Consider the following 22353-nt stretch of genomic DNA (forward strand, 5'->3'; position numbering starts at 1 on the left):
ATGGCAACAGCACAACGGGGGGAGGGCCAGGAGAGGGTCTGACGGGCATCAGGCTCAGGTAGGCCCTGGTCCCCACAAGCCTCGTTGGCTTAGGCAACGACCAGCTTGCACGGTCTGTGTTGTTTTGGTTTTTTCGTGGTCCGGGAGCGACTTGAGCGTGCGTTGGACGCCTGGCTCTCCCCTGCCCCCGGCCCTCGGCCCCCTCCGCGGGTTGGCGAGCGCCACGTCCCCCGTTCTAGGCAGCGGGCGGGGCTCGGCCGAAGGGGCGCAGCCATTCTGAACGGCACCGGAGGGACGCGGGCCCGGTTACCCATCTGCCCACGCCCGGGACTCAGACCCCCCTGGAGGCCCCCGGGAAACCTGGCAGAGGTCCCTGAGCCGCGGCAGAGAGCCCTCTGGTAGGGGAACGAGGGGAGCCAGGCTGCCACTAGGTGGTGCCAGAGGGCCTGGAGCACGGGCTCCCGGGCAGGAGGACCCGGGTTCAGATGCAGCCCGAGAGGCTCCCAGCTGCGGGAGCCTTAGCTCGGGAGTTCCCGCAGCTGTACAGTGGGGGAGCCCTCCCTCCCTGGGGTGTGAGGGTCAAATGGGATAATGACTGTGCCGCACTCGGCGCGGAGCCTGGGGGGCAGTGCTTGTTCCCCTCCCCTCCCCAACTGGAAAATGGCGGAGATCGATGGGACGCCTGTGCCGAGAAAAATGATGGGGGGAGAAAACCGGAGAAACACGGGAACCTGCGGGACCCGAGGCAGCCGCGGGACGAGGATCAGCCGCGAGAAACCACTAATAACCCAACGGAACCAGCGCAGCCGCAGATATTATCTCTCGGGCTCTTGCTGACCGCCCCGGAGGGAAGGCGCAGTTGTGATCCCCATTTTACAGATCAGGAGACCGAGGCAGATGGTGGGAAAGTGACGTGCCCAGGTTCACACGGCTGGGAACGTGGCCCCCCCAGCTCCAGGCCCGGCGCCGTCTCCCCTGATCTCCCCGGCGCCATGAGAACCAGGGAAGGCCCTGGTGGCGAAGCTCCCGCCCCCCTCAGGGCAGAGATGGAGGCCGTGGGGGTCTGTTCTCAGCATGGGCCGCTTCCTTTTGGTTTTGCCTTTCCTTGTTTGGTTTGGGCTGAGGCGAGTTGATGAGATGACTTGGTGTCCGGGCAGCGGCGCCCATAAAATCCGGGTGTGGTCTGTTCGGTGTTTTGGGAGGTGACACCTGGGGGAGAAATCTAGACTGCGGTTTCACCTCTCACTGACTACACTCCCCTTCTCTGAGCCTCAGTTTCCTCTTCTGTGAATCGGGCGCAGTGATCTCTGCTGCCCCCTACCTCCCGGCCGGGGATGAGGAGCTGCATATGAAGCTTTTGGCACAGCTGGAAGGGCTCTTGTAGCCAGAGGTCTCTCAATGTGTTTTGTTTTTAAATCCAATTTTACTTTCAGGTCTGAATTTCCTCCCCCTCTTTCCCACCTTGAGAAAACCAGAGTATCAGAAACCTGGGCATTTAGGACATTCCGCCCAAAAGGCATTTCTTGAACCTCCTGTGGGCCGGGCGCCCGGCCCCTGCTGGATGGTGGGAAGCCGTCCCCCGAGTTGGAAGAGGATTTGGGAGGCGGGAAATCTAGTCCGGATGCCGCTAGTCAGTCAGCGCCCGTGACGGGGCCGGGGTGGGCCTCGCTGCCCTGGTGCTGGTGCCCAGTGTGGGGCGGGCACCCGCGGGACGGACTGGCACGGGCTGAGAGGGAAAGCGCCCTGACGCGGCCTGTGCTGTGGGCTCTCCTTAGGACGCACATGCAGGATCTCCAAGAGGTGACCCAGGATCTGCACTACGAGAACTTCCGCTCGGAGAGGCTGAAGCGGAGCGGCGGGTGAGTGCGCCTGGGCCCGGGCTGGGACCGCGGGATGGCGGGAACGGGGGCGCTGGGCAGAGCCCTGGCCCGAGGCCAGCGGCTGCTCTCCTGGCTTCCCTCCAGGCCCCGGTATCTCCTCTCTGGCCCTGCTGGCTCCCTCTGCTCGGTTCTGGCCCCGAAGAACCCCCCCCCCCCCAAGGACGCCGAGTTTAGGGGATTCTCTTCTGTGCCATGGGGGGGGTCCTTTCTGCCTCAGCTTGCTAAGACTGACATTTTTGTTTGGTTTTTAGCAAATCTAGACTAGAAAAGCAAATCGAGGGGAAAGAAACTCCCATTTATATCAAGCTTTAAAGTTTACAGAGTATTTTCCTGGGACTTGGATAGGGTAGGGACCGTTATTCCTCTTTCCTCATGGGGAAACCGAGGTCCCAGGAAGACAGATATGGTCCCAACTGGGCAGTGTTAGGGCAGGGATTTGAACTCGGGGCCCAGCAGCTCGTGCGCTTCCTCCTGACAAGGAGATGAATGAGTCTTGGCAGTGTCAGCCCCGCCCCCCTGGAGGAAGGAGCCGGAGCACGGAAGGCGGCTTTATGTGGCGGGGAGCGGGGGTGGGGGGGTTGGGGGGGTGGGGGGGGTGGGGAGGTGGGGGGGGGAGTGGGGGGGGTGGGGGCGGCCTTCTCCGGGAGGCTCCCGGCCGCGTCTGACCAGGCCGGGACTTGTCTTTCAGGCCAGACGGGGAGGAGGTGGTGGACAAGGACCGGATCCTTCAGCAGAAGGAGGCTGAGGTAAGGAGCCCCCCCGACCCGGCTCTGGGGACCCGGCTGGGCTGAAGGGAAACGAGGCGGTTTCTGCGCCCGCCTTCCCACGGAATGGGGATTGTTACAGACTCAGCAGAGAGAGGAGGCTGCAGGCCTGGGCCAGGCCTCGGGACCCCCTGTCCCCATCAGCCGGGTGCCCCTCCCAGGACTCCTCCCTCGGTCCTCCTTCCCGGGGATCCCAAGCAGAGAGCCCTGGTCCTCTCCGTGCTCCCAGGAGGACCCGAGGGGCTGCGGCAGGGCCGAGGAGGGGGCTTTTGGTCAGTGAGCACCTCAAGGTGAGGAAGGCGCAGAAAGTCACCCCCGTGTTACTCCCCAGCATGGGGGACAGTGTGTGCCTGGGGTCCAGATAAACACGCTCAGGCCCACCCTGCGCCCTCATGCACACGTGCACCGCTCGCTCTTTCAGTGACGTCTCGGTGTAAACACCCCGCGGGCAGCCCCTCCCCCGGGCCTGGGACGCCTCCCCCCTGCCCCCCATGTCCCCCGTAAGGCTGCTCGGATGCACTTCTCTCCCCGGAGGGCCGGCGGGTCCCTGGCCAGGCCGGTGTCCCCCGGAGGGCGCTTAGTCGGTGCTTGTGGAGCCGACGCTTCCCCAGGGGGCGCCCTCGCTCAGGAGAGGCTTCTGTCCGTCTGAACCGAACCTGTCCCTCGTGTGGGGCTCAGGGTGTGGCCCCGGGGAGTGGGCCCAGGGCGCGGACCCGTAACCTCCTCGAGGGGGTGCAGGCCACGTCCCCGCAAACCTTCCATCGTGGGCTCTCCGTGCTGGGGGTCAGAGATAATCCCCCCTCCTACCCCCCCGACCTTCGATGGAGAACGACACTCAGTGTCCGGTCTTGGGGCCCACAGAGTAACCAGCAGGGCTGGGGCTCGCAGCCATTCCCCGGACCACGCCTGGGCTCATTCCCACTGAAGCGCCCTGCCCCTGCCCCTGGCCCTGGCCCTGCCCCTGCCCCTGCCTCTGGCCCTGGCCCTGGCCCTGGAACATTTTCTTGAAGAACTTCTGTCCAGGCGAGTGCTGGGCCCCTAGCCAGGAAGACCGGAGCTCAGTGTGTCCTGGGACACTTGCCAGCTGTGTGACCCTGTAGTTCACTAAAGTGCCGCCTGCCTCAGTTTCCTCACCTGTAAAATGGGGACAAGCCCTTCCCTGCCAGGGCGGGTGTGAAATTTATGAAGCACCTGGCACGGTGCGTGGCACATAGTAGGCACTGTATTCTCTTCTTCCTTATTAAGCTTCTTGGAGACTCTCTTCTCTGCCCTGGGCTTTGGGCAGGTTACCAGGTAGCTCTGGGGCTGCTCTTTTGTCTCTTCTTGCCCTCATACATGTCCCTGAGATTTTTTTTTTTTAAATAATAGCTTATTTTCAAAATATTTGCAAAGATAGTTTCCAACATTCACCCTCGTGCTGCAATTTTTTTCCTCCCTGCCTTCCCCCACTCCCTCCCCTAGATGGCAAGGGATCCGCTCTATGTCAAACGCACAATTCTGTACCTATTCCCACACGTGTCACGCTGCACAAGAAAAGTCAGATCAGAAAGAAAAAAATGAGAAAGAAAAAAAGGCAAGCAAACAACAGCAAAAACGGCGAGGAGGCTGTTTTTGGGATCCAGTCCCCACAGTGCTCCGGTGCAGACGGCTCTCTCCATAACCGTCTGTTGGGATGGCCTGAATCCCCTCATTGTCGAGAAGAGCCACGTCCGTCTGAGTTGATCATCACGTAGTCTTGCTTTGCTGTGTCTGTCCTGGTTCTGCTCATTTCTTTTTCGTTTGTTTGGTTTTTTGGCTGAGGCAGTTGGGGTTTAAGTGTCTGAGGCCAGCTTTGCACTCAGGGCCTCCCGACTCTATCCCCTGGTGCTCTCTCCCCGGCGCCTCCGGCTGCCCTGGTCCTGCTCACTTCCCTCAGCCTCGGTTCCTGTCGGTCTCCCCAGGCCTCAATGAACCCTCCTGCCGGTCATTTCTTACTGAACACTAATGTTCTATAACTTTTATAGACCATAACAGCCGTTCTCCCACTGATGGGCGGCCCCTCGGTTTCCAGTTCCTCACCACCACAAACATGTTTGCCCATGTGGGTCCCTTTCCCTCCTTTGAGGTCCCTTTGGGACACAGGCCCAGCAGAGCCACTGCTGGGCCAGGGGGACGCACAGTTTGAGAGCCCCCGAGGAGGTCTCCGACCCGTTTCTCCCCTGCCACTCCTCGTTGGTCTCCGGCCGCGTACAGCCCCCACGCGCCCTCTGTGCGGCTCTCCCTCGCTCTGGCTCACCTGCCATTTGGGTTCTTCTGAGGTCGTGGGATCCCATGATTCGCAGCCACGGAGCCTCCTCGCCAGAACAGGGCTGAGCGTTGGAGGGGCTTTTGTAGCCAGGAACAGATTGAGATACTTACAATCCTGCCTGGTTTCCCACATACAGCCCGGCCCCCTTCCCTTCTCGTCGGCTCCGGGCCCTGCTCATTGTCCCTCTGCGGCTGTGTCCCCGTGAGGTTCCAAATAATAATAAATTGTTTTCAGATTGGCTCCGAGACGGAACACGATTCCTGCTTGGAATAGAGCAGCCCCTTTCATTCTTTGTCGGTTCCCGATGGGGTGTTTCTCTGGCGCGGGGCCCTCCGAGACGGACGTGCGCCCCTGGGGGCCGTCTGTCCCCTTGCATACTTTGCTGGTGGGTGGTCTCTTTAACGAAGGGGACTAAAGCAGGCGGCCGGTCTCCCCTCAGGGGGCCGCAGGAGGGCTCCAGCCCCTCATCCCCGCTTGCCATTTTCCCCCCGGCTGTCACCACCATGAGAAGTCTGGAGCGTGACCCCCCCACCCCCGACCCCAGCCGCTTCCCACGGTCCTGACTGCCTTCATCCAGTGGACTGGACTGATGCTGTTCCGTAGGAACACGGGGCTTGCCCGCTAACACCTCGCTTGTGCTGATGCAGCCCCATCCAGGCTGCTGATGGCCAGCCTGCCCCAAACTACCCTGATTTTTCTTTTTTGTCTAATTGTAGTAAGTTTATTTATTTTAATACATATTTTTTATGAATCATGTTGGGAGAAAAAAAATCAGAGCAAAAAGGAAAAAAGGAAAAACCTGAGAGAGGGGAAAAACCCCAAACAAAAAAGAAGTGAACATAGTATATGTTGACTTATATTCAGTCTCCTTTGATCTTTTTCTGGATCCAGAAGGTATTTTCTGTCCAAAGTCTATTGGATTGCCTTGGATCATGGAACCGCTGACAAGAATCGCTTCTTTCATAGTTGATCATGGCACGATCTTCTCGACGCCGTGTACAATGTTTTCCTGGTTCTGTGTACTTCCCTCAGCATCAGTTCATCGAAATCTGTCCAGGCCTTTCTAAAATCAGCCTGTTCATCATTTTTTACAGAACAATAATATCCCATAACATTCGTAGACCAGAACTTATTCAGCCACTCCCCAGCTGACGGGCATCCCCTCGGTTCCCAGTTCTTTGCCACCACAAAAAGAGCTTTTTGCCCATGTGGGTCCTTTTCCCTCCTTTATGATTTCCTTGGGATACAGACCCAGTCATGGGCCAAACTATCTTGAGAGGATGTTCTGTAAAAAGAGCCTGTCGGGATTGCAGGATCTGGGCGGTTGTGGAGAGTCAGGTCCTTGCTTCTGCAGTTTTGTGATTCTGAACAGTGAATGTCCTTCTGGGACAGAAAAACTGGGGCTAAACCTGCTAGGGCGTCAGCTTGGACAAAATGGCCGAGAGATTATTGTCACTTGCCTTTTCTGTATGTGGACAGCAAGGAGTGAGGCTGGGGCTCTGTCATCTATTGGTGATCTCACTAGCTAGGACTGTAGTCTTTATAGGCAGTAACAATAGCTAGTGATCTATTAACTGTGGTAGTAAAAGCATCTCATCTAGCTAGGGCTCTAGCATCCACAGGTAGTAATGTCTCCTGTGGCTAGGGCTCTATCATCTGTTGGCAATAATAGCATCTCCCCTAGCGAGGGCTCTAGCATCCACAGGTAGCAATATCTCCTGCAGCTAGGGCTCTATCATCTGTTGGCAATAATAGCATCTCACCTAGCGAGGGCTCTAGCATCCATTGGCAGTCACCATGTCTTGTATAACTAGGGTTGTAACATCCATTGGTAATATCATCTCACTTAGCTAGAGCTCTAGCATCCATGGGAATAATGTCTCCTACAGCTAGGGCTCTATCATCTATTGGCAGTAACAGCACCTCCCCTAGCGAGGGCTCTAGCATCCACAGGTATTTGTCTCCCGTTTCTGGTGTGTGCCCTTTGCTTTTGGCGATTTGCGTGTGTAAGGTGCGTGCCGTGTCCCCGTGTTGGCAGAACAGCGGGTTGGGAAGGGCGGCTGGCCTGGGCTCCGCCCCAGCGTCTCCGTAACCAGGACAAAGCCTTCTCGGCCGCCTTCACTCCGAGCTGGCGACGGTGGCCTAGCCCCTGCCTCACAGGGAGAGGATGAGCCGAGGCCTTAGGGAGCCGGAAAGTCCCGGGTGAGGGAGTCGGGCTGCAGGGGGCGGCTCATTGCTTGGGGGCAGATTGGGGCCTCCTTGGGCCTCATCTGTCCACCCTGGGCCTCCTCTCAGTTCACGGTGGAAGAGTCGCCTCTTCCAAGCGACATCGTGGTGTTGTGCCAATGGTGACTTCATCCGTTCTTCTCCACTTGGACTACGCCACCGTCCGCCACCGTCCCATCTCTTTTCATGATACATTTTATGGACAATATCCTTTATTCTGGTCTTTTTGCGAGATTCCTTATCGCTTCTGTGTTACCGCCACTAAAGATAAGAAACTGTAAGAATGATGTGATAATTATCTCCTAGCCACAAGACCCATGACCTCTGAGACTCAACTTTTTCATCTTTAAAATGGGCTGTTATCCTTGTACTACCTCCCAACCGTGTGGCAAAGTCCTACAAGACTCCTCGAAAGACATCCCCAGAGAGTGTGTGATCCTGCCAGTGTGGAGAAGGGACCAGGAAGTGGATGCCCCCCAAAGGCGCTGGTTACGGTCACGGAGACTGTCCAGTGCCGGAGAGGAGATCCCCTCCGTGCCCTTGCTCAGATTTCGCCGAGCCTGCCCGGTGAGGGCCGTGATTACGTTCAAAAGGGGAAAATCAAGCGGATGGAAAGGACCTGAGAAGTACCTGGGCTCCGACAGGAGCGCGTCTCTCGTCTGTATCCCGGCCCACGGTTCGAGAATTAACAGCTTTGTCGTAATTGCTCTGGAGAGACAGTGCAAACATTTAATTCGGAAGGAGAAAGGAGCTTCTGCCCAAGCCCCGGGGAGAAGGAGATCAGCGGCCTTGGCCTCTCGGAGGAGCCGGGCCCGGAGTCCGGCTTTGTGTTTGCTCACCCTGACTCGGGCTTGGTGCGTGACCCAAAATGGGGCGAGCTTCCTTATGGGTCCGAGTCCCTCCGCCCACTCGGAGGCGAAGGTTAAGTTAGCACAGTTAGCCGGGGAAAGTGTTGAAAGAGGGGATGGCTGAGGCAGCAGGCCTCTGGGCCACACCTGGAGAAGGCTGCCCAGCTAGCTGCTGATAAACGGGGGAGGCTTCTGGGGGAGTGGCGGGCCTGAGGGGAAGACTCTGTTCTGTGTTTGCTTAGGGTCCCTTGGAATGCCTCCCCCCGCCGTAGGACATGGGCCACCGTGTGGGTCGGAGTCCTGGGGTCCCCACGTTTCCCCGACGGCCTCGGAGTCGGGGCGTCGGGGAAGGTGGGCCTGTGGGGATGGAGTCCCCCCGGCTGAGCCCCATCTCCCGACTGCCCAGGGCCCATGACGGACGTTTTGGGGCTTGAGATCTTGTGTGGTATGTGGGGTGGGGCAGGAGGAAATGGGCCCGCATTCCTTGGCTTGGGCCGAGAAAATAAACAGCCGATTCCCTTCTGTTCTGTGTTCCGGCCAGTCCGGGCGCTCCACCTCCTAGCTGTGGCTCCTCCGGGGAGGATTCGGGGGGGAGCCAGAGACCGTCGTTGTCGGAGCATCACCTCCGCTTTTCCCCTCCCAGACCCTGTCTGTGCCTCTTGGTGGCATCTGGCCCCGTCTCAGCTCCTCGGAGGGGACGCGTTGTGGGGGCTCCCCTGAACGTGGTGGGAGAGGCGGCGGGGGTGCAGAAACCGCTGTCCCGGGGCACGGAGGGAGCATCCTGCTGCTGACAGGCCCCCGCTCTGACTGCGGCCGGCAATAATCTTCTTTCAGAGTGATCTCTTGGTGGTCTTCCCTGCCCCCGTGACCCTGGGCCCCTCCCCAGGGGCCTGAAAAGTGGGGGAAATCTCATGCCGAGCTCAAAGTGCCCAGGACAGAGTGGAAGTAGCGTTCGATAGCGGATCGCCGGCCCCCAGTGTGTTAGGGAGGAACCTCAGCCGTGGGCCGCGCGCTGTGAGGGGGCCGCACGCTGTGAGGGGGCCGCGCGCTGTGAGGGTCCATCCAGGTCATCCAGGTGGGAGATGCCAAGCAGAAGAATCACTCCCTTCCGGCTCTGAGGCCTGAGGCTGTTGGGAGTGACCCGGCTCTGCGGGCATTTGCGGAATGCACTTGGGAGAGGGTGTGGAGAGCCTGGGGGTCACAGGGGCACGGCGGGGGCCAGAGGGGGAGAGAAAGGAGAGGGACAGGAGGCAAACCGGCCCAATTTGGCAGCTGGGATCAGGGCCGGCTCCCGGCACTGCCCGTGGTGTCTGTGCCTTGGCTTCCTGGAACAAGGGGCTACCCAAGGGAGCCCCTTCCAGTCGGGCCCCAGAGAGCAGCTTCAGGTGGCAACAGCCCCGGGGGCAGCACTGCAGACGCTAGGAAGCCTTTCTTCTGTCGGGGCCCCGTCACCCCAGGCTGCACGTGGCATTGGGGGAGGGACCTCCCCCCAGAGAATCTTAGGCTCATGGGCCGGACCGTGGGCAGCCTCTCCTGCTCCTGACCCAGGAGCGTCCTTGCCCGAAACGTCTCCCAAGTGATTCTCCACGGCTGGGGCTGCCCTGGGGTCCTCTCTGCCTCTGCCTCAGGACCGTCTCCTGCCCTGGGGGCCACACGAGGCTGGGCTAACACCCCCTCCCCCTTCTGGTCCTTCTCTTTGTGTTTTGCTCTCTTTCCCTTGGATGATCCTCAGGTGTCACAGTTTTGACTCTTCCTGCCGTCCAGTTTTCTCTGATCGTTCTGTTTATCTGTAATGTAGCAACTACCTAGAACTAGAAACTGGTGGGTCGGGAACAGAGCGGAACTAGAACCCCCTTCCCTCGGCTCGGGCTGCGGTTCGCATCGTCATAGACCGAGTCTGAGGTCCATTTAAATCCCTGGCTCTTTTTCAAAAAAACTTGTCTGGCCGCACCTGCATCTTTTGCTTCTGCAGTTGCTTTTTTGAGCCAAAATGTGGAACTTTGCTTTTTTTGCTTTTTAAATGTCAGATTGTTAGTCGGTAGTCAGCCAACATTTACCAAGGGCCCAACAGTCAGCGATTATGAAGCGCCTACTGTGTGCCAGCCACTGGGCATACAAAAGGGCCACAAGCCAGGCCCTGCCCTTAGGAGATGCCAGTCTAATGCTCGCCAGCAGATGGGTGCAAAGGAAGCGCCATGCGAGAGAAATGATCAGCCCGGGGAAGGCGCTGAGGCCCCAGAATTAGAGGGGGGGATTTAATGGAAGTCAGTAGACAGAAGTGAGGAAGAGGAGGAGTGTGGGAGAGGCCAGAAGTGCCCGGGCTGAAGGGTCCTGGTCAGGGAACAGCCGGGAGGCCAGTGAAGGGTGGGAGCGCTGGGAAGGTGGGAGGGGCTGCACCAGGGGAGCTTTGGAGGCAACCGGAGCATTTTGTGTTTGAGCCTGGGAGCCATGGGGAGTGTGTGTGTGTGACAGAGACAGAGACAGAGACAGACAGAGAGAGAGGTCGGGATGATGTGGTCACACCTGAGCTTTGGGAGGGTCACTTGGTGGCTGAATGAGGCCGGCTGACTGTGGGGAGAGACTGGATCCCTGCCCACGAGCGGCTTCTGGCAGTGATGGGCTGTGAGGGGATGCCGGCACAAGTGTGGGCAGTGTCAGAGGGGGCGGGGGCTGTAGTGGTCAGGACAACAGTTTGTCAAGTGGGGGGGAGTCCATGGCGACCCCTCAGTTGTGAGCCTGAGGGACTGGAGGGAGGCTGCCTCTGCAGTAATAAGGGAAGTGTGTGGGGGCAAGAGAACGGTTCCGTTTTGGACACAGTGACCCATTGGCTGTGTTTGGACCTCCGGCTGCAGATGTTGGAAGGGGGGGGGGTGCAAGGTGGTGGTGGGCAGAGAAACTGGAGGCAGAACAGGTCAGACTGTCTGCAGAGATGGAATAAAGTTCCAGCTGCTGAGAGCACCAAGGGAACTCCTGAGGGAGAAGAGGAGGGCCCGGGCAAAGCCCTTGCAGAGGGCGGCCCAGAGGGGGAGGATCCCGCGGAAGGAGGCTCAGAGAGGGGGGAGGAGAGCGTCTGGGAGGGAGGCTCCCGAGTTCTGAGCCCCCGTTCCTGCCAGCCAGCCCTCCACACTTGCGCTGTCGGGAACCGCACGGGCTGTTCTTCCTCAGAGCCTCTGATTCAAAAGAGACATGACTTATACCGGGTGTTGCTCACTTATGTTTATACCAGACGTTGCTCACTTATGTGTATAACAGACTTTGCTCACTTATACCGGGCGTTGCTCACTTGCCGTAGGACTTGCTTTCTGCTGGGGACGGGCCGGGGGCAGATTCCCCAGACGCACCAAAGTAAACAGTCATTCGGGCCGGGAAGACGGCTAACAGCTGGCTCCGACTGACTCAAGTGGGAGCCCCACCTGAGCGGGGCCTGGAATGGCCTGGGACGCCAAGAAGTGCAGGGGAGGAGAGCGTTCCCGGCGTGGGGATGAGTGAGGGACGCGAATGTCCGGGGAAATTCTAGAGGAAACAGTTCAGTCTGCCTGGTGTTTGACATAGGAAACCGGTCTGCAAAGAGATGGGAGACAAACTGTGAAGGCTTCAGAGGCCCCAAAGAGAACTTGTATTTTTCCCGAGCGGAGAGGTGGAAGCTTCTCGAAGGAGAGTCCAGCTCTGTGATTTGGGAAGCCCGCTTTGGTGAGGGGCTGGTGTAGGCGCTCGAAGAGACAGTAAGTTTGGGAGCCGTTTCTGAAAAATAATTCCAAACTGCACCCGAAAATTTGACCCAGTGATACTGATATTTGGTCTATACCTGAAAGAGATCAGAGAAAGATTTAAAAGTACCCACGCGTACCAAAAACATGTAGAGCACCTTTTTTTCTTCTAATTTTATTTGATTTTTTATTATAGTTTTTTATTTACAAGTTATATGCACGGGTAATTTTTCAGCATTGACCCTTGGAAACACCTTCTGTTCCAACTTTTCCCCTCCTTCCCCCCATTCTCTCCCCGAGATGGCAGGTAGTCCCATACATGTTAAATATGTTAAAGTATATCTTAAATACAATACATGTAGACATATTTATACAGTTGTCTCACTGCACAAGAAAAATCAGATTTAGAAGAAAGATGAAAATAACCTGGGGAAGAAAAACAAAAATACAAGTAGACAATAATAGGAGTGCAAATTTATGGTCCACATTCATCTCCCAGAGCAATTTCTCTGGGTGTGGCTGGTTCTGTTCATTACCGCACAGTTGGAACTGGTTTGGATCCTCTCAATGGTGAAGAGAGTCACGTTTAGTCTTGTTGTTGCCGTGTATAATGATCTCCTGGTTCTTCTCGCTTCCCTCAGCATCAGTTCCTGTGAGAATCTCTGAAATCATCCTGCCGATCATTTCTAATAGGAAAAATTGTTCCATCACATTCATCTCCCCCTAGTTCAGCCATTCCCCCACTGATGGGCATCCGCTCGGTTCCCTGCCACCACAAAGAGGGCCGCCACAGACATTTCTGCACACGCGGGTCCCTTTCCCTCCTTTAAGGTCTCCCTGGGATACAGGCCCAGTAGGAACACCGTATAGCACCTTTTTATGGTGGCAGAGAACTGGAAACTAAGGGACTACCCATCAACTGGGGAACGGCAGAACAAGTTGTGGTAGAGGACTGGGTTGGAACACTGTTGTGCTGGAAGAAATGGTGAGTGGGAGGGCTTCGGAGAACCGGCACAAAGCGGAGCGTGCAGAACCAGCAGAATAAGGTCTACAATCCTGTAAATTCAGTCAGTTCTGAAAGACCGGGGGACTCTCGTCAACATAGCGAGCAACCGTAATGCCAAAGCACTCATGGTATCTGATGCTTCCACCTCCAGATGGAGAAGCGAGAGAATCAGTGTATCGTGAAGCATACTTTTTCCTTTTTTTCCTTTCTCTTTTCTTGTCTTTCTCTTCTCCAAGGCAGATTTTTGCAGCGGGCCTCGTTTTCCTTGCTTTCTCGAGGAGGGAGAGAGAGGGAGTACTAGAAGGATTGCAGGCCTTGGGAAGCACACATTAGAGTGAAATTTGTGGCGGACCCAGTTGCACGATCGCGTGACTTTATCTGCATTTCTGAGGGCTCTGATTAGATAGAAGGTGCTCACTGAAGATAATCCAGGTTTGGGACTTGGGAAGAGGCACATCAGGACTGGGGGGGGGGGGGGAGGAGAGGGGGGAAGGAGCTCCAGAGAAGAGGCCCAAGTCCAAATAAGGAACCGACTCTCAGTTGTGTCCAGATTCTTACAGAGAAGAAGGTAACTTCAAACCAGGATTTATGGCTCAAGAAAAGCCAAGGAGGGGCAGGGGGTTTGGAGGTTGTGCTGAGGTTACAGGATGCTTGTAGGAAGGAGAAGGACCAGGGAGCTATGGAAGGATAGGGAGCGATGGACACACAAGCATTTCCTCATTGGTTTGAGGACTTGGAGCTGTTGCAGGTGATGACAAAGATCAAGGCCTTGGTCACCCCTTTGGGCAGCAGAGGTGGAGGGAGGCCATGCTAAGCGAACTGGGGGACCAGGGTGCCTGAGGAATGGACTGTGCTCCTAAGGGCGAGGTGGGGAAGGGAAAGGCGTGAGCCACAGACTTCATTCGCTTAGTGACCCGTAGTTACCTGCTGCCAGGTTCCAGAGAGAGCAGTGGGACTGGATGCCCTTGACCTCTAGGGGGAAAAGCTGCTGGGAGATAGCATCGAGGGGAAGACCTGGAAAGGGCCATGAAAAACCAGGCCGGAGGGGAACGGAGGCAGGGAGGCTGGCCTTTGTCTTCTTGGGGGGCCAGGTTTCTGTGAGCACAAAGTGAAGGAGTATGAAAGGAAGGGGAGAGAGAGACAGAGACAGAGTGACAGAGAGAGAGAGAGAGACAGTGACAGAGACAGAGAGAAACAGAGAATGTGAGAGTGTGTGTGTGTGTGTGTGTGTGTGTGTGTGTGTGCGCGTGCGCGCGCACATGCACATTGTTATGGATGTCTTTCAAAGAGCTAAAAGATACTGGGGGTTACAGTGACTAATGGTCAGTGCCGTGTCCCATGCTGAGAAGCTTCTAAGAATGTGTCCTCCTATTTGAGGGGAAAACCTTAGATTGGGGGGTTGGGAGGCTCGCTCTAGAGTAACTGGATTTCCCAGAACAAAAATCTCCCTGGTCCTAGGGGAGGGATCCCGATATTCCCCAGGAAGAAGCGCTGACCTAATTGGCTTCAGTGCTCGAGCGGGAGCCTGGATGTGCCGTTGAGAAAGGCCCCGAGAGTCAGGGATCCTGACCCTCCCAAACTGAAAGTCCAGAGACCGATGGGAACTGGTGGGTCGGCTGCGAATGTTTTCCTAGGAGTTCAGCTCTCACGGGCTTCCTTCGGCCAGGCTCGTGGCCGCAGCGGCGCGGCAACAGTTAAAAACTTGGGGAAAATATAGTATTTCCAGTGCCAATATACGCGGTGAAGAAACCAGTGACACATTTCTTTTCTTGATGGAAGGGCCTCTGTTGGGGCTGGGTAATGGCTCGGCCTCGGATGTATTTTTCTTGGCTTTAATTAACAGGATTAGTTGCACCCTTTGTCATTTTTGGTATTGAAGGTATTTTTAACACACACAGTGAGTATCGTGGGAACATCCTGAAGTTCCCGGCATGTCTGTGGTCCAAGCTCAGCCCTTTTTCCCACCATCCCCCAGCCTTCCTTTTCAGAGAGGCTAAAGCATTTGATTGGGGTCTGCCTATTTTTGTCCACTTGTGTTTAAAATTAAAACCTAGATAAAGCTGGAAAAAGTCAGTGTTCAGTTACAGTTCCCCTTTCCATGGTTCCGTTATCAGCTGTCTTGAATAACTGTGTTAGCCGGAGAGGGCGATGACAGGGATAGGGGGGCTATTGACCACAGCACGGGAACGGTGTCGTTCTCTAGTCACCATAGAAAGTCTAGTTAGAGACGAGGAAAAAGGGGGATCTTCCCAGGAGCCCAGAGACACCCTTCTTTCTAGGGGGAGGGGGATTCTCCTTGGGAAAGCGCCCGATTTGTTCCTTCTTTAATGAGGGTTCCTCAGTTTTATGAGAAATACATAGTATCTGGAATTATTATAATTAATAACAATTAGCTCTAGCCGAGATGAGAAGACAGTAATGGAGAAGAGAAGGGTGATGAGAAGGCAGAAAACTTTGGGGCTTTATAAGGATTCTACAAAAAAATCATCCCAAGTCTTATAATACTGTGAACTTATAGTGAAAGTGTCATTATCCCTATTTTATAGGTAAAGAAAGTGAGGTTCATAAAACTGTGTATCCCCTTTGATCAGCACTTGTCTCTACTATAATCCCAAAGAGAGCATAAAAAAGGAAAAAAGAAGCCACATGTGCAAAAATATCTGTGGCGGCCCTTTTTGTGGTGGCGAGGAACTGGAAGGTGAGCGGATGCCCATCGGTGGGAGAATGGCCGAAGAAGTTATGAGTGTTATGGGATATTATTGTTCTGTAAGAAACCATCAGCAGGAGGATTTCAGAGAGGCCTGGGGAGACCTACATAGGCTGATGCTGAGGGAAAGGAGCAGAACCAGGAGATCATTGGACACGGCAACAAGATTATTTGATGATCAATTCCGATGGACATGGCTCTCTTCTACAATGCGATGATTCGGGCCAGTTCTAATGGTCTTGCGGTGGAGAGAGCCGTCCGTACCCAGAGAGGACTATGGGAACTGAGTGTGGATCACAACAGAGCATTTTCACTCTTGTAGTTTGCTTGCATTTTGTTTCCTTTTTCATTTTTTTCCTTTTTTCTTGTACAGCATGATAAATATGGGAATATATGTAGAAGAATCGCACATGTTTAACCTATATTGGATCACTTGGTGTCTAGGGGAGGGGAGATGGGGAGAGAGGGGGAAAATCTGTAACAAGGTTTTGTGAGGGTGAATGTTGAAAACTATCCGTATGTGTTTTTGGAATTAAAAAAAAAAAAAAAAACTTGTTAAAAAAGAAAAGAAATGAAAGAAACAGAAGCCTCCAAAGGTAGCTGCTTAAGCTCATGATGGGCAGATCAGGATCCAAATCTAGGTCAGAGAATTGTAGGAGTAGTGCTAGAAGAGGTCTGAGAACTCATACCAGTTGAATCCCTTCATTTCTCAAATGACAGGAGGGAACAAGTATATATTAAGCACCTACTACTATGTGCCAGGTACTGTGCCAAGTGCTGCACAGACATCTCATTTGGTCCATATAACCTCCTGGGAGGTGGGTGCTAAGAGATCCCCCATTCTGTAGAGGAGGGAACGGAGACAGAGCTGTACGTAGCTCGACATGTTGGAGGCTCAACTATTCCTGCCTCTGAGCCCAGCTCTTGGAGCCTCCGTGGATGAGGACTGAGCAGCCCCTGGAGTCTTGCATCTTCAGGTAGAAGGACCCCAGAGGGGAAGGCCCTGCCTAAGGTCACCCAGGTGGAAGGGTCAGAGACAGGACTTGAATCCCCAGGACTCCCTCCAGAGCAGTGCTCATCCCCCTGCACCACTCCACCCTGACAGGGCAGGTTTGTTCTGTAAAGGAAGAGCCTTTTACTTGCCAAGGGCTGGCACCCATTGCCCAGGAGGTGAGGGCAGATCCAGAGCCTCCTCTCCCATTCATCCAACTTACCCTTGATCTGAAGCAGCGGCGAGATTGGAGGACATGGCAGGGGTCCAGGCCTTGGTCAGCAAGGAGTCCACTCTAGTGCAAAGTGGAGGGGAGGAGGATAAGCCCAGAGAGGGAAGATGAAGCCAGATCTTGGAGGCCTTTCCATGTCTGGGGAGTGTGTTTTATCCCTGGAGGAACTGGGAGACATGGAAATTACTTGAGCAGAGGAATAGCTTGGGTCAGAACTGGGTTTTTGGAACACTAGTTCTATACTTGTGTGGAGAGAAAAGGGAAGAATCCGGACGCCAGTTATGTGGCTGTTGCCTCCTCTGGTTGCTTAGTTGGGGGAAGTCACTAAGCTGTGTCCCCTCATTCTACTTAATTCCACCCTCCACCTTGCCCTCCACGTAAAAGCTTTTTCCTGCCTCTTCTATATTTCTAATTTATACCTCCTTTTCCCTTTCTCCCAGTGTATCCCTTTCTCACCTCCATAATTTCATTTTTAAAGATAATATTCCTTTATATTCAATTCATACCTATGTACTTTATATATATTCCTTCTAACTTTCTTAAAAATAAGGTCCAATGCAAACAATTTTACCTTATTAAGTCCCTTCTGATTTCCCTTTCCTGTTTACCTTTTTATGTTTCTCTTCAGTCTTGTATTTAAAAGTCAGATTTTCTATTCATCTCTGGTCTTTTGATCAAGAATGTTTGTCCATTTTGCTTGAAATGCCCGTCTTCTCTTTTGAAGGATTCTATTCAGTTTTTCTGACTCTTGGTTGTAATCCTAATTCCTTTGAGCTCTGGAATCCCCCAGAAGCTTTATAATAGAAGCTGCTAAATCTTGTGTTTTTCTGACATTGGCTCCATGATATTCGAATTGGTTCTTTCTGGCCACTTGTAATATTTTCTCCTTGCCTGAGAGCTCTGGAATTTGATGCTGATCTTCCTGGGAACACTTTCAAGAGGTGACCTGTGGATTCTTTTGATTTCTATTTTCTTCTGATTCTAGAATATCAGGACAGTTTTCCTTCATAATTTCTTTTTTTTTAATAGTAGTTTTTTTATTTTCAAAATACATGCAAAAATAGTTTTCAACATTTACCTTTGCAAAACCTTGTGTTTCAGCTTTATCTCCCTCCCTTTTCCCCCACTCCCCTCCCTAGACAGCAAGTAAGTGAGTGTATGTTAAACATGGGCCATTCTTCTATATGTATTTCCACATTTATCTTGCTGTGCAAGAAAAATCAGATCAAAAAGGAAAAGAAATGAGAGAAAAAAACAAAGCAAGCAAACAACAATCAAAGGTGAAAATCCGGTGCTTTGATCCACATTCAGTCTCCATGATGCAGACGGCTCTCTCCATCACACCTCTTTTGGAATTAGGCTGAATGACCTCATTGTTGAAAAGAGCCTCGTCCATCAGAATTGATCATCATATAGTATTGTTGTTGCCCTGTACAATGATCTCCTGGTTCTGCTCATTTACCTCAGCAGCAGTTCATGTCAGTCTCTCCAGGTCTTTCTGAAATCGTCCTGCTGGTCATTTCTTACTGAACAATAATATTCCATCACATTCATGGACCATAACTTATTCAGCTATTCCCCAACTGTTGGGCATCCTCTCAGTTTCCAGTTCTTTGCCACTACAAACATCCTTCATAATTTCTTGAAAGATAATATCTAGTTTTTTTTTTTTGATCATGGCTTTCAGGTAGTCCAATAAGTCTTAAATTATCTCTTCTAGATCTAGGTCAGTTGTTTTTTTCCTTTTGGTGGGGCAGCTAGGTGGCACAGTGGATAGAGCACCAGCCCTGAAATCAGGAAAACCTGAGTTCAAATCTGGCCTCAGATACTTAACACTTCTTAGACCTTGTGCAAGTCACTTAACCCCAGTTGCCTCAATTAAAAAAAAAAAAAAACCACCACCAACAGCAACAAAATTTTTAAAAATTATTAATATTATCCTATTTATATTATTATTTTCAACATTATTTTTCATAAGATTCTGATTTCTATTCGGTTGTTTTTCCAGTGAGATATTTTATATTTTCTTCTATTTTTCATTCTTTTGATTTTGTTTGATTGCTTCTTGATTTCTGATTCATTTACTCAATTCTAATTTTTAAGGAATTATTTTCTTCTGAGAGTTTTTGTACTTCCTTTTCCATGTACCCAATTCTACTTTTTAAAGAGTTTTATTTTCCTTCAGTGCGTTTTTGGTACCTCTTTTTCTATTTAGCCAATTCTACTTTTTTTTTTTTAATAGCATTCTTCTCATTGGCTTTTTGTATTTCCTTTACCATTTAGCATCCCTCATTCCTCTTCCCAATTTTTCCTCCATCTCTATTACTTAATTTTCAGAAAATGTTTTGAACTCTTCCAATTGATATTTTTTTGGGAGGCTTTGAATGTAGGAGCTTTGACTTTGTTATCTTCTTCTGAGTGTGTTTTTTTTATCTTTCTTGTCACCATAGTTTTTCTTCCTTCCTTCCTTCCTTCCTTCCTTCCTTCCTTCCTTCCTTCCTTTTTTCTTCCTTCCTTCCTTCCTTCTTTCCTTCCTTCCTTTCTTTCTTTTTTTTCTTTCTTTCCTGAGACAATTGGGGTTATGTGATTTGCCCAGGGTCACAGAGCTAGAAAGTGTTAAGTGTTTGAGGCCAGATTTGAACTCAGGTCTTCCTGACTTCAGAGCTGGTGCTCTATCCCCTAAGCACCTAGCTGCCCCACTATAGTTACTTTCTATGGTCAGAATTTTTTTTTCTGTTGTTTGCTCATTTTCCCAACCTTTTACTTGATTTTTTTTTTTAATCTCTTTATTAAAGTAGGACTCTGCTTCCATGGTAGAAGGAACACTGTCCCCAACTTCAGAATTTTTGTGCAACTGTTTTCAGAGATACTTCTAGGGATGTCTAAGTTTTCAGTTCTTCCAAGACCGTACGATCTAAGGAAAGATGTTTACTACTTTTCTTTCCTGTGTTCCACCCTGTGGTCCCATGTGACCACGGATGCTCTTTCCTGTCCTGCATTTGCAAGGAGTCTTCACTACACTGTGGCCACAGGCTCTGGTGTGTTAGTGCTCCTCCTCACCCTGCAGTCTCCTTCTGAGCACTTTGTTTCACCATCTCACCGTTGTCTGTGGGCGGAGAGTTCCAAAAACAGTTTTTGCCACTGATGCTGCTGATTTAGTGGTTCCCAAGGCCCGCTTCCTTTTGCTGGGGTCAGGCTGTGCTGGTGCAGTTTGGGCTGGACTCTGCACACTCTCACCCTGTTGGGACAAACCTTTCCTGCCAACCTTCTAAATTTCTTGGGCTAGAAAATTGTTTTTGTGGATTTTGCTGCTCTAGAATTTGTTTAGAATCATTGTCTAAAATTATTTGGAGGGGTTTGGAGGAGAGCTCAAGCAAATCCTTGCCTTTACTCCATCATCTTGGCTCTGCCCTTTCCAAGCTCTGTTTTTCATCTCAACTGGGCTCTCACCGCAGCAAGGCAAATCTTTTGTTTCTGCCTAATTGATTCTCTGCTTCACTCTGGTCCTTCAGAGCAGGGGCCTTACAAACCTTCTTTTCTCTCCACCCTCCCACTGAATTCCTGTCCCCTTAAACCCTTCCCATCTCCTTCTTTCTCTATTTTTGTGGCAAACAACAGCAAGAGAATACTTTTTGCCTCTTTTTGTATTTCTAGAGCTTAGCTCAATATCTGGGTCAAAAGTTATGGACATTTGAATTCAAATTGCTTTTCAAGCTGGTTATACTGTTCGGCAGCTCCACCGACAATGTATCAGTGTGCTTTATCTTCCCCCAACTCTTCCAGCTTGACTAGTTTCATGATTTTTCTTCTTGAAGAAACCTGACTCATACTAGCCATTTAGTAGCTGTTTATTGATTGAATGAAATATCTATGAAAAACAGCAGAAATAAGGGTCAGTCTACACAGATTGAGAGAACGCTTTGTTCTCAGAATCCTCAAGAAGTTGAAGGGTTATCATTATAGTATCTTCTGTATAGTTATGTAATTAACTTTTTTTTTTAGTGATAGAGAAGTCGCGTGGGAGGCAGAGAGATCCTAGCTCAAGTCTTTTTTCCTCCCAGCTCAGGAAGGTCTCTAGGCCTATGGCAGATTCTTCTTCTTCCCATTTTCTCAGGGAAGTGCAAGGGGAGACCTTCATCTGAGGGGATCGGAGGAGAGAAGAGGCTGGGCTGTATTTGAGAGATGGGAGTGGGTCTTGACTTTAGCTGGAACCCTGAGGAGAGAGGAGGGGGCCTAGATTGTGAGCCTGGAAGATTGGGAAAAGGCTTTGTTTGCCATAGTAAGAAAGGAGGAGGTGGGAGGGGAAATCACTGGTCACTTCGGAGAGAGCAGTTTCGGTGAGTGGCGATGTCAGAAGCCAGATGTCGGGAGTTAAGCAGAGGACAGGTGGAGGCCCCTCTTGTAGACGTCTTTCAGCCTTTTGAAAGAGTTTAGCGACGAAGGGCAGGAGAATAGAAGATAGGGAGGTGGCAGGGGTGGAAGGTGACTGAGGATTTGTTTGGAATCTCAGAAACAGAATCAGGACTAAAATTGTCCCAGCATCCTCCAGTGCTTTCCTCGCCCAGTGGGGAGCAGTCGGTAGTGCAGCAGCTATTGTTCCATTTACAAATATTAGGCCATTGAGGCTCGGAGGAAGTGACTTACATGTGGGTCAAAAAGCTGCAAGTGTCAGCTAAGGTTTTCATACAATTGATCCAAGACGTATTTATTAAGCACCGACTGTGTGTGAGAAACCGGACTGAGTACTGGAGACACAAAGGCTTTGTTTTCAAGAAGCTTACATTCACACAAGAAGGTGACAGCACGTGAGGAGGTGGATATGATATGTCATAAGGAGTGCGGGGTACATGCAGTCCGTGTGCACTTCTACCAGATCCTTCTCATGTGTGACTGGTTAATCAGGTTATCCCTGATTGTGTCCCATCCCCCAACCTGTCCTTGTATATAGTTGTTTTTATGTTATTTCCCTCTTACACTGTGACTTCTTGAGCAGGGACTACCTTTGCCTCTTTTTAAATTATGCCTTTGGAAACAAGATCTATTTCTAGATCTTAGCTCAATACCCGGATCAAAAGTCATGGACATTTTAGTTAGTTTAGTTCAAATTGCTTTTCAAGATGGTTGTGCGGTTCAGCAGCTCCACCAACAATGTATCAGTGTGCTTTATCTTCCCACAGCTCTTCCAACTTGACTAATCTTATGATTATTCTTCTTGCTCAATCTGTAATCTGTACAACCTCGGTGGTTTTGGTTAGTATTTCTTTCTGGTGACTTGGAGTATTCTTTCACGTGCTGGGTAATAGTTTACAATTCTTTTGAGAGGTCTTGTGCTTATCTACTGGAGAATGGTTTTTTATTTTCCATTTTTTCTTTTTATTATTATGAACTTGACACAGATCAACAAACATGACTATCTCCCCGGGCAAAGGGCAGCAAGAGCAGATTGCTTGTGGTCCCATGAATCTCTGCCACACATAAATTTTATTTGGCGTGCTTCGGACTTCGCGGAGTAGCTGCCAGCACGACCCGCTTGTCTGTGGGACTGAGTTCTTTGGGAACTCTCTACATCTCCTGCTGTTGCATAATTTTGTTCACAGTAGGGACTTAATAAATGTTTCCAGAATTTAGATAGTCATTGGAAGTCTCTGATGATGGGAGAAGGAGGACTGTGGGGGCCAAGCAGGGAAGCAGTGTTTGCTTCTGCA

General features: G+C 51.8%; 1 protein-coding gene across 2 annotated transcripts in view; it reads left to right on the plus strand.

Annotated features, from left to right (window-relative positions):
* LOC127545738 (septin-2) overlaps nt 1–22353 on the plus strand; it is a 108703-nt gene that overhangs the window by 55968 nt on the left and 30382 nt on the right. For both annotated transcript variants that reach the window (XM_051973207.1, XM_051973206.1), the window contains exons 10-11: nt 1776–1859; nt 2569–2626. In XM_051973207.1, coding sequence (XP_051829167.1) covers nt 1776–1859; nt 2569–2626 — 142 coding nt within the window. The remainder of the gene's footprint in view (nt 1–1775; nt 1860–2568; nt 2627–22353) is intronic.

This window comes from Antechinus flavipes, chromosome 1 (genome assembly GCF_016432865.1).
Source record: "Antechinus flavipes isolate AdamAnt ecotype Samford, QLD, Australia chromosome 1, AdamAnt_v2, whole genome shotgun sequence".
In the NCBI taxonomy this organism is placed as follows: Eukaryota; Metazoa; Chordata; class Mammalia; order Dasyuromorphia; family Dasyuridae; genus Antechinus; species Antechinus flavipes.